General features: G+C 42.3%; 1 protein-coding gene across 1 annotated transcript in view; it reads right to left on the minus strand.

Annotated features, from left to right (window-relative positions):
* Positions 1-16,605, minus strand: part of PCNT (pericentrin) — an 89,532-nt gene that overhangs the window by 13,668 nt on the left and 59,259 nt on the right. The window contains 23 exon segments of the mRNA XM_030486583.1: positions 426-578; positions 580-648; positions 651-881; positions 883-950; positions 2,889-2,938; positions 2,940-3,034; positions 3,707-3,744; positions 3,747-3,920; positions 4,947-5,085; positions 5,087-5,119; positions 5,121-5,144; positions 6,861-6,932; positions 6,934-7,014; positions 7,016-7,060; positions 9,945-9,959; positions 9,961-10,035; positions 10,037-10,101; positions 10,528-10,630; positions 11,476-11,841; positions 11,844-11,999; positions 13,350-14,471; positions 14,695-14,871; positions 15,376-15,528. Coding sequence (XP_030342443.1) covers positions 426-578; positions 580-648; positions 651-881; positions 883-950; positions 2,889-2,938; positions 2,940-3,034; positions 3,707-3,744; positions 3,747-3,920; positions 4,947-5,085; positions 5,087-5,119; positions 5,121-5,144; positions 6,861-6,932; positions 6,934-7,014; positions 7,016-7,060; positions 9,945-9,959; positions 9,961-10,035; positions 10,037-10,101; positions 10,528-10,630; positions 11,476-11,841; positions 11,844-11,999; positions 13,350-14,471; positions 14,695-14,871; positions 15,376-15,528 — 3,504 coding nt within the window.

Genomic DNA, 16,605 nt, shown 5'->3' on the forward strand with positions numbered 1-16,605 from the left:
TCCCAGCATAACCTAAGATGTAAAGATCAACTTCTGTCAACAACCAACTCAGACACAACCCCCTGAAAACAGCTGTATTTGAGAAATGCAGGAAAAGAGCTCATCTAACGTGTTTTTCAGAAAGCTTTGTTTCAAGGGAAGGAAACATTTCCATTAAACACCACCACCCACAGGGTTAAATTTGTGGGTGGCTATTTCAGTGTAAGGCAAAGCTTGCAGAGCTTTCTCACCAGTCTCTCCTGATCTCTCTGCCAGTTCTTCTGCTTCTCTACCTCTGTTTGTTGCTGCTGTCTCCTCTCTCTGTCTCTCTCCTCTTTCTTGTTTTTATCTTGCTCTTTCATGGCCTTGTAGAGCAACTGCAGTTGTTCCCAGTCAGCTTTCAGCTTTGCCTCCCTCTCCTTCTGGGCCTCTAAGGAACGGATTACCTCTTGCTTTTGAGCCTGGAGAGATTCCAGCATAGCTCGTAACTTGTCATTGACTTCTCTCTCCTTCTGGGTTTCTTCACAGCACATCTGTACCTCAGCCTCCAGCTGCCTTTTGGAACGAATGGCCTTCTGGTGCATTTCTTCAATGATAGCCAGCTAGCTCCATGCTTCGGGACCTCTCTTCTTCCAGCTGGGCTTGGAGCTCTCGAACACAAGGCTTGTTCCCAGCAGCGACTCCCTGTACTGACAAGAAGCACCTTCCTTCACTCTCACGCTCAACTGCTCTGTCAAAACACGTTCGTGATTTAAGGAATTCAGGAGCTCCAAGGTGCGATTCTTCTCAGCATCCAGATTTTTCTGGAGCTCCAAAAGCTTGGCCTCTTCCTGTGCCAGCAAAGCTTCACAGCGGGAGTGCTCGATCTGAAGTTCCTTGCGGAGATTATCATTGACTGTTTGGCTCGTGCTCCAAGGAAACAGCCAGCTGGCTCTTCTGCATCAACTTGCAGCTCCAAGGCAGCCTGTAAGCTTCCTGTTTAAAGGGGGAAGCACAGACACTCACTGGTGGGGCTGGCTGGCATTCAAGCAATTTCCAGCCTCCTGTTCTATCCAGGAAGATTGAACTGAAGTAGCTCAGGTATAAAAAAACCCAAATTAATTAAAAATGGCAAGTCTAATTTTCTAATTACAAGTGCCAGAAGCATGGGGAGACCTTAGAGCAGCTCCAGAGCCTAAAGGGGCTACAGGAAACCTGGAGAGGGGTTTTGGACAAGGGCCTGTAGGGACGGGACAAGGGGAATGGCTTGAACCTGCCAGAGGGGAGATGGAGATGAGCTCTGAGGCAGAAGCTCTTCCCTGTGAGGGTGCTGAGGCGCTGGCACAGGGTGCCCAGAGAAGCTGTGGCTGCCCCATCCCTGGCAGTGTTCAAGGCCAGGTTGGACACAGGGGCTTGGAGCAACCTGCTCTAGTGGAAGGTGTCCCTGCCCGGTGGCAGGGGGTGGGACTGGGTGAGCTTTAAGGTCCCTTCCAACCCAAACCAGTCTGGGATTCTATGACACCAATACAACCAAATATGTAATGTTAAAATACCTTCTTCAGTTAGCAAGACCTTCTATTAGTGAGAAATCACTCAATCCCCTTAGTAGGTTACATCTGAAGCAGAAATAACACACGTTGTTTTAAAAAGACTGAAAAATCTAAGCAGTAAGAGTAGCTGTAAAACCTCTGGATTTTACAAGCCCATCTTGTTTAAAGCACACGGTACAGACAGATAAAAATAATCCATCCCTAGATCCATATGGGGAGCCAGCCTTTCTTCAGAAGGAAAAGCAGCAATGAAGGGGCAGTCCCAGGGTGCTTGCAGACAGTCAGAGCTCCTTGCTGACCTCTTCTCTCATCTGGTAGAAAGCCAGGTCAGATGCTAAGTGGCATCAGCTTTCTGTAGCAGGGCTAGAAAGGACGATTTGGGAATGCAAGGCTGCAGGGATCTGAACTGGGAATGGTTTAGTCTATGGCACAGCTACACCTGGGGCAATGCACTTTTCTCTTTGCCTTGGCTAAAATGGGCCATGCCTTCCCTGCATAAGCAGGCCTTGTAAAAGCTGGAATATGTTACTGCCATGTGCTACCATGCAAGTAGTAACAAAAATCCCAACAAAACCCACCCACAAACCTAAACACCTATCAGAAAGATGATGTGAGAGGCCAAACTACAAGGAAATAGAGTCAGAATTGTGTTTCCTCACTTAAGGCATTGAACTAGGATTGTTTTGGAGTTGTCTGATAGAGTTGGGGGTCTGGTGTTTAAAGTTTTAGAAAAGGTTTATGTTAAATCTTCTTCCTTTTCCAGTCACTGTAGGCCTTTTACAAGAACCAAGTCACTGTTATCACAGTATCAGAGAGAAAGCTCTTCATTTAATTTTCTGTTCAGTTACAAGAAAAGAGAACAAAAAGACTTTGGGTTAACCTCCAAAAATACATGTTACATTGGAAAGGCTCCAGTTTCTCTCCTACCAAGCACATGTACCACTGGATGGTTTCCTTTATAATCTCAGTTGATCATACACATCCCATCCTCATAGCACATTTGCTCTGCAATCAAGGGTGCAGATACACAGTTGGCAGAATCTGGCTCTCCCCACACAGCAAGGGGCAGTACTGGTGAAAACGTGAAATGTGAAAGCGTTAAGGCTCTGGAAATACTAAGAAGATATGAAGAGAGGGGGAAAAAAAGGCATAAAACTTCTGCTTATTTCTGTATGTGCAATTAAGAAGGGTAACTGAAAGCATAATTCTGTGAAAACAAAAATAAACCGATGCACATTCACTAGAATGTTTTTGGTTTATAACAGTTATTAAAAAACCTAAACATTTATGTGAAAAGACTGTAAAAGAACCTGTTAGTATTTTAGTTGTTAAGTTTATGTACCAAGGGAGGTGACCTGAAGCACTGAGATGTAGGCTTACCTCCAAGGCCTTTGTCTTTTCATATTCTGTTCTCCTTATGCTGAAGCTGTGTTCTCAAACAAACCTTGTAGCTCAGTTTGCTTCAGATGCTCAGCCTTCAAGTCTTCAAGTGCAGCTGTCATCCTTTTCTTTTAATCCACTCAGAACTGCAAGTTCAAAAGGACATTTCTGTCAGTGTTCAGAACAGGACATCCTCCACCAATGACACAAGCAAGATATTTTGGGTTACTTTTTGTCAAGCTGGTACAACTGATTTGTTTCTTTAAGCCTCTGCTCTTTCTCCAGAGGATCACTTTTCAAGTCACAGCTATTTAGCAGCCTGAAAACATTTACCTCCCTGCAAGCAAAGCTGGAATTTCTCTATTAGTAACAATAAAGACAGAGGGAGAAGTTACCTCTCCTGGCACAGCAAAACTGCTGTCCTGTGAAAGAAAAAACTGGGGGTGTGAGGTGGGCAAACATACACAAGATGACAGGCAAACAGAAGTGCCAACCAAAAGACTAAACCAAAAGCTGCAGGAGTAGGGTACATCAGGGATGCAGGGGTCTAGCCTGTTCGTTCTTAATACACCCATACAACGTGCACATGTTTCCACAGCCTTCTCAGTCAAGGCTGCAGAAAAGGTAAATCTGCACATTTGAATTGAAGAATAAATAAATTTAAGCAATTCTTAAAGAAAAATTAACACAGCCATGAGAAGTGAGAGGTTAGTTTTCCTCCTCGCGTTCCCAAGTGCTAAGCCTGTCACGGATCCAATGAGGATAAGTTCTTTCAGACCTACCGATAAGTAAAATAAATGAATAAATCTACTTCTCACCCGTAACTGGTTCATTTCCCTCTGAAGCTCTTCTAGGATTTCTGCAGCCTTTCATTCTCTTGCTTACTTTCAGAAAGCTCTGATTTCAGGGCTGCTTTTTCTTGATTCAAGAGATCACATGTTTCAGAGGCTCTCTTCTGCTCCTCAGACAGGGTGCTGTGCAAGTCACTTACAATAGATTTTTCCTCCTGAAGCTTATATTCTAATAATTCAACTAGGAGAAGAAAATGTTATTTGTATTACACAGAACTTGACAATATGTTATCAACTTACCCTGAGCTATTGTGATATACTCTAAAGTAACCTGTTGCTAATGGACTCTAAACCTCATTAAGCAAACCCATCCATTTACTGGCAAACATATATATATAATATATATAACATATATATAACATATGTATAACATTATATATTATAATTTATATATATAATATATATATATTATTTTACTATATATGGCCCTTGTTGGGTTTTCTACGTGTATACACTATTGAAGAGTAACCTTCAGTTCTATTGGTTTGGGTTATTTTAAAGCTTCTCTTTGCTTTTCACAGTTTCTTAAACTACTAACATTAGAAAAGAATTCCTTCATCTGCTAAAAATCATAGAAACCCGAGTGCATTAGTAAAACTGAAGAACTGTACAGCATAAGAAGGACATGGAGCTGTTGGAGCAAGTCCAGAGGAGGCCACAAGGATGATCAGGGACTGGAGCACCTCCCATACAATGGCAGGCTGAAGAACATTGGGGCTGTTCAGCCCTGGAGAAAGAGAAGCTGCGTGGAGACTCAGAGCAGCTTCCAGTATCTGAAGGGGGCTACAAGGATGCCGGAGAGGGACTCTTCATCAAGGGGCTGTAGTGAAGGACAAGGGGTGATGGGTTTTAACTGAAACAGGGGAAGTTCAGGTTAGATATAAGGAAGAAACTCTTCCTGTGAGGGTGCTGAGGCGCGCTGGCACAGGGTGCCCAGAGAAGCTGTGGCTGCCCCATCCCTGGCATGTTCAAGGCCAGGTTGGACACAGGGGCTTGGAGCAACCTGCTCTAGTAGAAGGTGTCCCAGCCCGTGGCAGGGGGCTGGAACTGGATGAGGTTTAAGGTGCCTTCCAACCCAAACTAGTCTGGGATTAATGTGATCTGTTTCTTTGCAAACAATCTTTTTTTTTTTGCCTTTTATCTTCCAGGCAAGAAAGGAAAGAACTGGCATTGAAGACCAGGTAACAAGAACTTGGGTGACAACTACCTTTCCTCCGAAGGTGATGTTCTCGTTTGCTCCCATGTTCCTCTGCATTGGTAAGGGTTTCCTGTAACTGCTGTAGCTTCTCCTGGTTCTGAAGATGTGTCATACGTAGCTGAGCTCGGAGGTCCTGTATTTCTGAGAGGCAAGCTATTCCGGTCTGAGGAGAAAAGGTGCTCTAACAACCATCTGCTTCTGCTCCTCCTGAAAATAAACAAATCCTATTAAATCCACAAGGTTATCCCTTATTTCCTAAAAAATATGAACTCTACAGACCACCCCTTCCAGTACAAGTTTTATACTGTGGCACTAAGTTCATGCTTCATTTAATGCAAAATGTTAACAGCAAGTAACAAAGAAAAAAATCCACTTCACTAGCTTCCCAAAACAGGAATAAATACCTTAATTAATATAGTTGATACATAATTATACTACAGACCATTTGGGTCAGTACCTAAACCCTAAATATTAATTATTGAAGCAAAAATTGCCAGATTTCAGAGTTAGCTCAGTATCTACCCCTTTGCAAGAGAGGTCTGTGAAGCTCTAGCTAAATTCTATCTAGAATTCTGTAAGTATAACACTTGAAAGAGGTTTTCTTTACCTGTTGTTTCATGATATACTCCAGTTTTCTGCTAATGAACCATCCCCAACCAGACCAAGATTGGAGAAGTAAGACTTCAAGTCAATTTGCAAACACATTTCTCTCCTTCTTCAAACACACTCTGGACTGCTTGCAGAAAGTTCTCCTCTCAGTCAGCAGCAATACCTGAGAGTTCCTGTTAAAAAAATATATATATATTTTAAATGGCATCTTTCTCAGTGGTAACCTAACTGTCTTTCATCTCATTCCTGTGTGTAAGAGTCTATGAACCTGCTAATTTAAGCAGACCAAAGGTGCTTAAAGAGGACTGTTCCAACCTCAGAAAGAGTCCCTTGCTCCTTATAAACAACACACACACACGCACATTAACTACATAACAATATTTCTGTAGATGTAAAAAACTGGTTACCTTCACAGAATCACAGAGTGGTTGAGGTTGGAAGGGACCACGTGGAGGTCATCTAGTCCAACCTCTCTGCTCAATGCAACATCAACTAGAGCACATCACTCAGGATTGTGTCTTGATTGTTCCTGAGTAGCTTCACAGATGGAGACTCCACAATCTCTCTGGGCAACCTACTCTAATGCTTAGTCACGCCTCACAGTAAAGAAGTTCTTCCTCATGTTTAGTTGGAACTGCTGTGTCTTTTAGTTTAGTTTATGCCTCTTGTCCTATCACCTGGCACACCAAGAAGCAGTCTGGCCCCATCCTCTGGACACCTCCCTTCACATACTTATCACAGAATGGTTTGGGTTGGAGGGACCTTAAAGCTCCTCCAGCTCCAGCCCCTGTCACGGGCAGGGACACCTTCCACTAGAGCAGGTTGCTCCAAGCCCCTGTGTCCAACCTGGCCTTGAACACTGCCAGGGATGGGGCAGCCACAGCTTCTCTGGGAAAAGTCTGTGCCAGCGCCTCAGCACCCTCACAGGGAAGAGCTTCTGCCTCAGAGCTCATCTCAATCTCCCCTCTGGCAGGTTAAAGCCATTCCCCTTGTCCCTGCCCCTACAGGCCCTTGTCCAAGCCCCTCTCCAGGTTTCCTGGAGCCCCTTTAGGCTCTGGAGCTGCTCTAAGGTCTCCCCTTCAGGAGCCTTCTCTTCTCCAGGCTGCCCCAGCCCAGCTTCTCAGCCTGGCTCCAGAGCAGAGCTGCTCCAGCCCTCGCAGCATCTCTGTGGCCTCTTCTGGACTCACTCCAACAGCTCCACTTACATACTGACCAGGTCCCCCCCTGAGCTTTCTCTTCGCTGGGCGTGAACAGGCCCACCTCTTCAGCCTTTCCTCATATCCTTGCTTTAAAGTATGTTTTTCGCCATAATACCTTGTCTCCTCTATCTTCGACCTTGCCAAGGTAATCTTTCAGCGACTGTATAGCATCCAGCAGGGCTAAGCCCCTCCTTCTGCCATCCCTCCATCGCTGCTCGGGTCTGATGGACATTTCTCAGCTCCCTGAAATCAAAGGGACATTCTGACAAAAGCCAGGATTTTGCGGCTCTCCTCATACACCATCTTCAGCACAGTCTGAGAAGGACAAAAGGCATAATGTTAGGAGATAGGCATCAGCATCCTGGCAGTTTTAAGATGAGAGAGCACTAGACAAGGAAAATAAGGTGACTGTCTGACATAGCGTGATACAGATATAAACACGCACTTCTGCCTGCTACTTGGGAACGCTGAATAAACCAATACCCATACTCAAACACCATATGCAGTGAGCCAACAGTACCAGAGAATTTTTATCTCCCCACAACTAATTCAAGAATACAGTGGCCGCTGTACTGTTAAATAGTGTATTCGCAATGTTAAAGTACAAATGGGAGCCTCAGCCAGAGCATTTTATTGCTGTGCACATCCACACACTAATATGCAATTAAGCCAAAGGACTGTGCTTTATCTTTGCTGTTTCTGAACTCTTTAGCTAACTTTCCTGAGAATACATTAAATTCTATCCAGTGTGAAGCTAGGTTACTAAACGCCAGTGATGCCAGAAAACTGAATTATGTATTTAGACAACTTTGGCTTAATTTAGCAGCTTACGTACAAATAACATCTCCCAAAATAATCAGTCTTAATAAGTTACACAGTGGAAATTGTTTCCTCTGACACTGTCAGGAAAAATAATCTCTTTTAAATAAATTCCCTGTTCACAAACTATTACATCATGCACAGATGTTTCCTGGTCTCTTTTCAAGGAAGGTCACTGGAGATTTAAGTCCTTTTCTACACACATCTCATCAGAAATATCCCAGCCTGATGTGGAGCTGTTCCTTGTTGCTACTCACTTTAACACCACCACCACAGAGTACTTCTCTTTAACTCCTGATATTCTTTCTTTGCACTTTTTGAATGACTTAACTTTTGAACCAACTTGAGTTGCTTTCCTGTCACTTGAACCAAAAGAGTGATTACTTCAAGAACCAAAGCTACATGATGAAAACCTTAGTAAACATGAACAACAGAAGCACAGTAAATTGCTCCAACTAAACATCCAGTACTGGAATTTGCATTCAGATCTTACAGCCAGTAAAGATTAGATTGACAATCCAGAGAAGAAACTGTTTCTTAAGATAAAATAAAATTCACCTCTTCCACAAAGTCTATGAAACTATGCTTTTGAGAACTACTACTTTTCAGATACAGATTTGGGACAGAAGGGACCTTTAAAGATCATCTAGTCCAACCCCTGGCACATGGGGGTATCTTTCATTAGACCAGGTTGCTTAAAGCCTCATCCACAGCTTCTCTGGGCAACCTGTTCCAGTGTCCTTTGAGGCATTTCATAGTTGTTTCCCTGTTGTTCCTAATACATCAGCTGCTCCTGGCTCTTCTCTGTTGCTCAAAACTCTACCCCTTTCTCTTGCTAACTCTAATTTAAAGCTCTCCTTACAGGTTTGGCCAGCTTATTGGTGAAGACAGTCTTGTCCTACTTGGTCAGGTGAATCCCATCAGCTCCCAACAGACCTGTCCATGATAGAAATCAAAACCTTAAGTATAGGTAACACTAGCTACACAGCTAGGTATTTTCCTGTTTGTGTCCTCCATCCTGAACCCCTTCCTCTGACTGGGAGTATAGAGGAGAAAACCATCTGTGCTCCCAATCCTTTTAACATTCATCTGAGGGACATAAAGTCTCTTTTGATGGTTCCAAATTGCCTTGTTACAGTATTGTTATTGCACACAGTTATGGTATTACTGTTCCTAGATGGAAAGTAGGAGCAGATGGTTATCTGCAGGGTTCACTAGGCTTGGCAGCCTCTCAGTGATGCCACGAATTCAAGCTCCTGGTAGGCAGCAAACATCTCTAGAGGAACTGTCTGGATAGCAAATGCTGGTGCTTCAGTGCCCCTCAGTAAGGAATCTCTCATTACTGATACTTTACAAACTTTTCTGGTAGCACAGGTTCTAATGCGAGTAGGTGGTTGCATCACCTTTGCATGGTTGGCTTTTCCTTCATCATGTCAGTTACTCAATGTGCTTTTCATTCTCCAGTGCCAGAGCATCACATGCCTGTTTTGAAGGGACACTTCAGAGGATGGAGGAAGGTTCTTCCTTCTGCCTCGAGCTGAGATAAAGGTCCAGTCTCCTTCATCTTGTGAGTTACTTGTGTCAGCCAGTGTAAGTCTGAATTCAGACTTACCTTCCCCTTGCACAGCCTTACTTCATTGCACAGATCTTCCTCCATTTTGTTGAGCAAGCTGAAAGAATCTGCTGAAGATTTGAGGAGGCAGCATTCACTTTCTAGGAAGTATATTTCTTCTGGTTTCTTATTATTTAAGAACTCCCTGTAGCCTGCTAATTTGGAGCACTGAATTTCTCCCCTTCACAAGCTGGGATTCTTCTAATGGCTGAGAGCTTGTTCAGCTGCAGCACCAAACCAAACGAGGCCAAGGCAATACACTTTCTTAAAAACTTGTTCGTTGTGACTACAGTAAGCCATCACTGCTCGAGTCTTCTGTATATTCTTCATGCTCCTTGAAGCTTGACTCTGAAAGATCCGCTCCACACCTATGTAGTGGTGTTCCCACAGCTCTCCATCTATCAGAATGACAAGAATAGGCAGGGAGCATGATGTCAGCTAGCTATGCTTGCTTAGGAAACAGCTTTCTGTAAAGCCTCCAAGACAAACCCATAAATCAGATCAATTAGTCCTTGAACTGTCACATTCTGGAACATCACTAGTGCTGTCCTAGCAAAATCTTCAATTCTAGCAAGTACAAGCAAGACAAATGTCAGGAAATTTTGTCACATGAGAGATGAAATAATTACTCAAGAACCAACATCAACTTGAATTTTAAACCATTATAGAACAGCTTCCAGTGTAAAGGTCACAGCTAACTATTTTTGTAATTAGCATTTTCATTTCTGCCGTTTCAGTTTTAAATTGCTTCTATTAATCATGTATTACCTTCAGCTGTGGTGAAAAGTATTTCCTTTTCTCTCACTGATTCCATAAAATCTGGAAACATTCCACGGTACTGCAGATAAGCCATGAACCCTAGCATCTAGGTGCTCTGAAGTCTGTAGCTCCTGCTTCAGTTTAGCTGCCAAATTTGAGCTGGTATCTGAAGAAAGAGACAGCCCCCCCCCAGTGTTACAAAGATGAAAAGCACTTCAAACCAGCATAACCACTTGCAAAATATCAATGATTTCTTCTGCTAGTTTGAATGCAGCTGAAGTTATTTGTGAGATCTCAACTAACGACAACAAGTAAAAAGGTTGTAAGTTGCCTTTAGCACCAGAGAAAGTATCATAGTTAAGTCAGGACTCACTAAAACCCCATGCTTCCTTTTCAGAACGCAAAGTTGAAAAGGTATAAGCAGACTTCCACTAGCACAAATACACAAGTGTCTCTAAACACAGATCCACCTGACAAAGGCATAGCCTTCAAATAAAAGAGCTACAATAAAACAAAATGGGAGAAAGAGGAAATGTTGTAACATTTTTATAATGAAGTTAAAGGTGAAAGGAATCTCCAAAGTTCAACTTACTGCTGCCATATCCATCACTCATCTCATCTACAGCAGATGCTCTTGATCTTACATCATCTTGTAAATCCGAAGGGGTTAAAGTTAGATTATCAGCTTCTCTCATCTGCTTGGAAAGAAATTTTTCATATGAGTTCAGTTTCTGGAATCTAGCTGTAGAGTTTTCTGCATTTTATAACAACTTTGTTATTAGTGCAGAGTTTAGCAAATGCTCACATCTCTAGTGTTAGAGATGGCAAATCCCATGGTGAATGTAACACTGGAAGGCATTCCATCACATTTTTTCCTCCCTTTCAATAGTCTATTAAGAAAGAGACATGTATTTATCATTAATTGCCCTTCAAAAGCAAGGCACAACAATATACAACTGAAGATTCATTTTCTGAAGTACAGACTTTATCTTCCTGTGAGATGATACAGACACAATATACCAAATATTGCCACTAAAAAGAAAAAACCTCTATTCTTCAATTTGACTCAGTCTCTACTAACACTCAATGACAGGTATTTGTGAGTGAAGAACTTTTAGAAAGTCAATTGAGTACTGTGGAAGCAAAACACTTTTACATGTTTTAGCTCAATTACTTGCACATGAAGTATTATCACCAATTTATCATTCACTTCCTGCTTGTGCCACTGCAAAAGTACCAGGATCTGAAAAGTCTTTTGAGAACATGAGAATAATACCCAGATTTTTACTGACACCACATCAGCAGTGTGCAGACACACACGACGCAAAGCCAGCTGTAAACAGCTTATTGCTCTATTTTAGGATTAGGAGTATCAGAAGCAGTGGTAAACAGTGTTTTAATACAGGCCAGAACCTTACGCACCCCTCTTGCTGTACAAGGCTCTGCTACTTGGAGCCAATGGACCAACAGGGATCTGAAGGAGACTGAGCTGAGCAGTCTTGTTTAATTAGAATTAAATCAGATATGAGATATCACTTACCAAAATCTTCTTCTCCATATCTTGGTCATCATCAACAGAGTAGGTACTTTCAGAGAAAGCAGGAGATTTTCTATCTACTCCCACTGCTGCTTCATCACTGCTGTTTTCATACAGGTTAGAACATCCCAGCAATCCAGAATTACCTTCCTGTATGGATGACCTGGTGTGCATCATCTCAAGATCTGTGCTTTCCACTTCCGAAAAGGGTGTCAGGACTGGTTGAACATCCAGGCTTATGTCTTGCTTTCTCATAATCTCCGGTGACCCCCATGAAGCCATACCTGCAGTGAAATCTGGAAATCTGTCAAATTGGTTTTTGCCTATGTTCAAGTTGTGCTTTGGAGCATCAGGAGTTTGATGACTTTCCAACATTTGCTGGCCAATGCTTTTTCAAATCTTGCCTCCTCTTCAGAGTCGTTGATAGCATCCAATTCCCGACTCAAGATATTTTCTTGTGATTGCTTGATTGGAGTTTTTGGATTTAGATTGTGAGTCTTTGAGTCAAACACAACTTCATCTTTGTCCTACAATGAAATAACACATATGAATTGTGTAACAGAATTTAAATGTGATTTTAAAAACTGAAAGGCATTAACTTCAAAAGATCTTTTCAAATTTAATAGTTGTATCTATTATTATGCAAAAATTATCTGATGCTTTAGTATATTTGATATGCCAGCTAACCAGGCTTTTTAACAAGCATATAATCAACAGCAGAAAAAAACCTCCCCACAACTGTACAATAAGCAAATGTCTTTCTGCAGAGCTGACTTTTGTATCAATCAGGAAAGAAAGGGTATTCCTTAGCAGTGTAGACAATCTTCCTATGTTCAAATAGACATCAAAACCTGTTGCTTTACTAAGTGGACAAATCTATCTATCTTAGTTCCTGACACAGGGCACTAGGAAAAAATGGTTAAGAAGTCTACAGACAATTCCTATGCCTGCCATTTCAATGTGGGAGAAACTTTTGACCATCTACTTCTAGTCACCGCAAAGAACAACAACATAGACTCACAGACTGATTTGGGTTGGAAAGGACCTTAAGATCATCCAGTTCCACCCCCCCACCACAGGCAGGGACACCTCACACTAGACCATGTCACCCAATGCTCTGTCCAACCTGGCCTTGAATACTTCCCTACTTGATGTGATCCTTGCACAAAACTGGCTGTTTTCCAGGCTGAGGGCTTGGGTATCTGAATGGGCACAGAACCTTTCCATCCTCTTTCCCACAGTGTGAGGCATAGTCACTGACCAGGCCAAGGCTAGACTTCCACCTTCAAACTGCAGAGACATCCCTGCCTACCTTGCTATGGGGGCTCTCATTCCAAACTCCTCTACCTCCTCCCCTGCTGTGTAGCTATCTGCCCTAGCATGGTCTCTTCAATGGGCTGCTTCTCACACTTCTTTCCCCTCACTCCTCACTGCCTGTGCAGCATTTTACCCATTATCTCTTAAATATGTTTTTCCAGGAGTGCCACACATGTGGCTGATGGGCTCAGCTGTGGCCTGTGGTGGAACCAGCTCTGCCCAGCATGGATCAACCCTGGCCTTTTGTCAGGGAGGCCACCCTGCAGCTCCCCCACTGCCAACACCCAAAACATACCTTAGGATCCATGCCCCAAACCATACCCAGCTCAGAAAAACTGACTGGATTAGGTTTCCATGAATGCTTGCCCTGTTCTTAGTTCTTCTAAGCATCTACCTCTAGCCACTACTGGAGAAACTATGAATAGACGCTTCAACTGACTCACCACAGCCACTTTTATGTCACAGTATTCATGTTCACCCTTTCTTACAGCACTGAAAAGGATAAACTAAATGGCTTTATTTTTTAAAAAAGATAATACTATTAAAACCAAATCACATACCTGTTTATCAGTGGGGGAAGCCAGTACAGCAAGTGGCTGATCAACATTTGCCTCCAGTTCTTCCAATTCCTCCATTCCTCTTTTAAGGGCTACACCTTTTCTTTCTCCCTGGCAGAGAGGCTTGGGAAGGCAAGTCTCCTCCTGATCACGTTGCTCTCTTGGCTTGCACGACTCCAACTGTGAAATCAGCTCACCCCTTTCCAGTTGTAAGGCTTCAAGCTCTTTCACATACACCTTGATTTGATTTTTCAGTTTTGCAGTGCTACCTTGCAGCTCACTGATTTCTCTCTGATAAGCTACTTCTTTCTGATTCAGTGCTTGCACCTGGGAATCAAGTCTGGAAACTTCTAATTGAAGACTATAAACATCTTGAGCCTGACTTGCATCTCTCTTTTCCAACTCAGTTTGAAGCTCTGCTGCCTTTTTTGTTAAGTGTTGCAACTCGGTTGTGTCAGCTTCTCGTTGATCTGCCATTCGCTTCATTTGCCTATTTTTCTCTAGAATATTTGCTTCCCTTTCTCTCACAGCCTCTTCAAGTTCTTGAAGGCGAGAAGAAGTCACCCTGGCTTCAGCCTCCCTCTGAGAAAAACGGGTTTGGAAAAGGTTGTGCTCTTCCTGAAGCGTGTTGTACTGTGTTCTCAGAGAGGTCAGCTCTGCAACATGCTGCTCTGATGACTCCCGTAATTTTTGGCATTTTTTCTCCAAAATTTCCATTTCCAGTTTGAACTGTGATTCCTTCTCTTCCAGTTGGTGCTGCAGAGCTTCTCTAGCAGCTGAGATAAGCTCTACCTCTTCTTGAAGTTCTCTCACTCTGCAGAGTAGCAATACGTTTCTTCTGTTTGGATCAATATCACCCTGCCAGTCCAACAGTCCCTCCTTCAACTCATTCTGAAGGTTTTCCACTGGCTTTCCCAATGTAAGTTGATAGAGATCATCTTGGTTGTCACTAAGTTCATGACATACTGGTCCGAGTTGTGCCAGCTCTTTTTGAAGCTTCTCAATTACTCCATGGAGTTGCTCTACCTCTTCATCTTTGTCCTTATGCAGCCTTTCCTGGTCACTGCGAAGGTGCTCAACAAGTGATCTGAGTTCTTCAATTTCAGATTTTTGCTCTTCCACAACCTGAGCAAAAGGATAAAGTCTGAATATTACTGTATGTAGGTGGAATTACTACTGCACATAGACTTTAAATGACATTTTCCTCCTGAGTCACACAGGCATTAAGTCACACATTTTACAGCAGGAAGAACTGCACACTTCAGCTGGCAGCTACTCAGAATAGATTTCATTTACAGTAAGATTCTTTCTTCCCCCAAAAATCAAGCAATGAGCATAGAGTAAGTACTTTTACTTTATCCTCCAGAGTGTTCTCTAGCTCGTGCTGCAGCCTCCTAATTTGTTCATTCAAGTGATCGATCTCTTGATTCTTTTCTTCAAGTAGTGCTTGTGGGAATGATAAAGTTGAGGACTCACTAATACCCAGATCCTGATTTTGCTTCACATGAAGTTTTGTTAGATCCTCCTGATCAGAAAAAAAAAATGGCAATCTCATTAGAAAGGACTTACTTTCTCTGCCAACCTAATGGTAGAACAGAACTAATGGCTTTATTTAAACAATCTCTTCCTTACTACAAGGTTAAAGAACTCAAGAACAGAACTACAGCTACTTTGGTTGGATTCGTACTACTGGGTTACTACCACAGTATTTCTCAACTGTTAAGGTAAGAGATGAGCACTCTAGTTGCCAGACTGACACTCAGCCAGTTTTCTAACTTGTAACAATCTGTCAGGGCCAGAAAAATGCTAAGTTTTTTTAATTAAATCAAATTACTGTAGAAGATAATGCCATAAGCATGAATCTAGAGTATTGTGGGGGGTGTTCTACAATATCCAGTAATGCAATATTCCTTTGACAAGAGAAACAAACTAAGTATCTGTTTATAACATCACAAGATGAAGACCACAGCACTCAAGAAAGCAGGCTCTGAAGTTTGAGCTGATGAACACTACAGCTAAGGAAACCTACCTTCAAGTGTGCATTCTCTAACTGAAGCTGGCTGATGCTGGAAGTGCTGAGCTTTTCTTGCATCTCTAACTGCAAGTTCAGCTGCAATATCTCCTCGTTTTTACTGATCAAATTCTCTTTATACTGTTCTAGTTGGTCTAACAAGCTTGCAATCTGAAAGAAAGAAGAAAATGCACAGTTGTTTCAATGAAGTCCTGATCTAAGCAGAAAAAACTTCATTCATCACCTTATTTACTGAGAACAAGTAACTTCAGCAGATTCGAAGATTTAAACTCTCTCTAATCAATCTGCATGAATAGAATACTTGAGACATAAAAAGAAAGTGAGAAGCTGATGTTCCAGCTCCTCAGCTGCAAAATCAAAGTACTGCAAAGGTGGTTTTCCATTTCCTTTTCAAAAAATCTAACTGCTCATAAAAGATTTGTGAATCTGTTCTGAGCAATCAAAGCTTGACTGATGTAAGCTGACATAACAAAACAGGAGACATGTTAGCATTTGATGTCTAATGTAATCATAAGCAGTTAACATAATCACCATTCTCCTCCTCCTAGAAGATAGAAATTAGCCCTGTAGTGCTAATCCCAGTAACACAGCAATCAAAACAGTTCTGAGCATTGATTCCTTTGGCCTGTAAAAGGAGTCGGTAACCACACATTTCACTCCTTGTAGCTGTTCGAAAGCTTGAGAGCTATTTGGAAACACTGTGATCTTGCCACCCACAGGTTTTTTTTATCATCTCTTGCCTTCATGGGTAAGAACTCCATTCCTTTGAGAATGGAAAAGGCTTAGTGGCTCCTGAAGTCAGACTTCATAAGAGACATGGAACTTACATTGACAAGAAATTAGTTCTTATTACCTTACTGCTCTTGAAACAATGGTATACAAGTAACTAGAGGATGAGCCATGTTTTAATTCTTTGCACATCCTAAACTGGACTGTACACACACCGAGCGTATTACAGATACAGTAATAATGATGAAATATCACATAAGCACTCAGTGGTGGGTGTATGTATCTGTGCATGTAAATCCAATAGAAATTCTGAATAATGTGACCAGTTACATTGTGTTTCAGCTTAGCACAAGAACTCATCGCTAGCTTTTTCGGGCTCGCAATACAGAGGAGATCAGATGACACCATTATGGGCACTTGTCCCTTCTGTTCTTAAAGGAATTATCACTCACTCTCAAAGTCAACCCAAATGTATCTACCTTCTGCTCCACCTCAACT

The sequence above is a fragment of the Strigops habroptila genome, chromosome 5, assembly GCF_004027225.2.
Source record: "Strigops habroptila isolate Jane chromosome 5, bStrHab1.2.pri, whole genome shotgun sequence".
NCBI lineage: Eukaryota > Metazoa > Chordata > Aves > Psittaciformes > Psittacidae > Strigops > Strigops habroptila.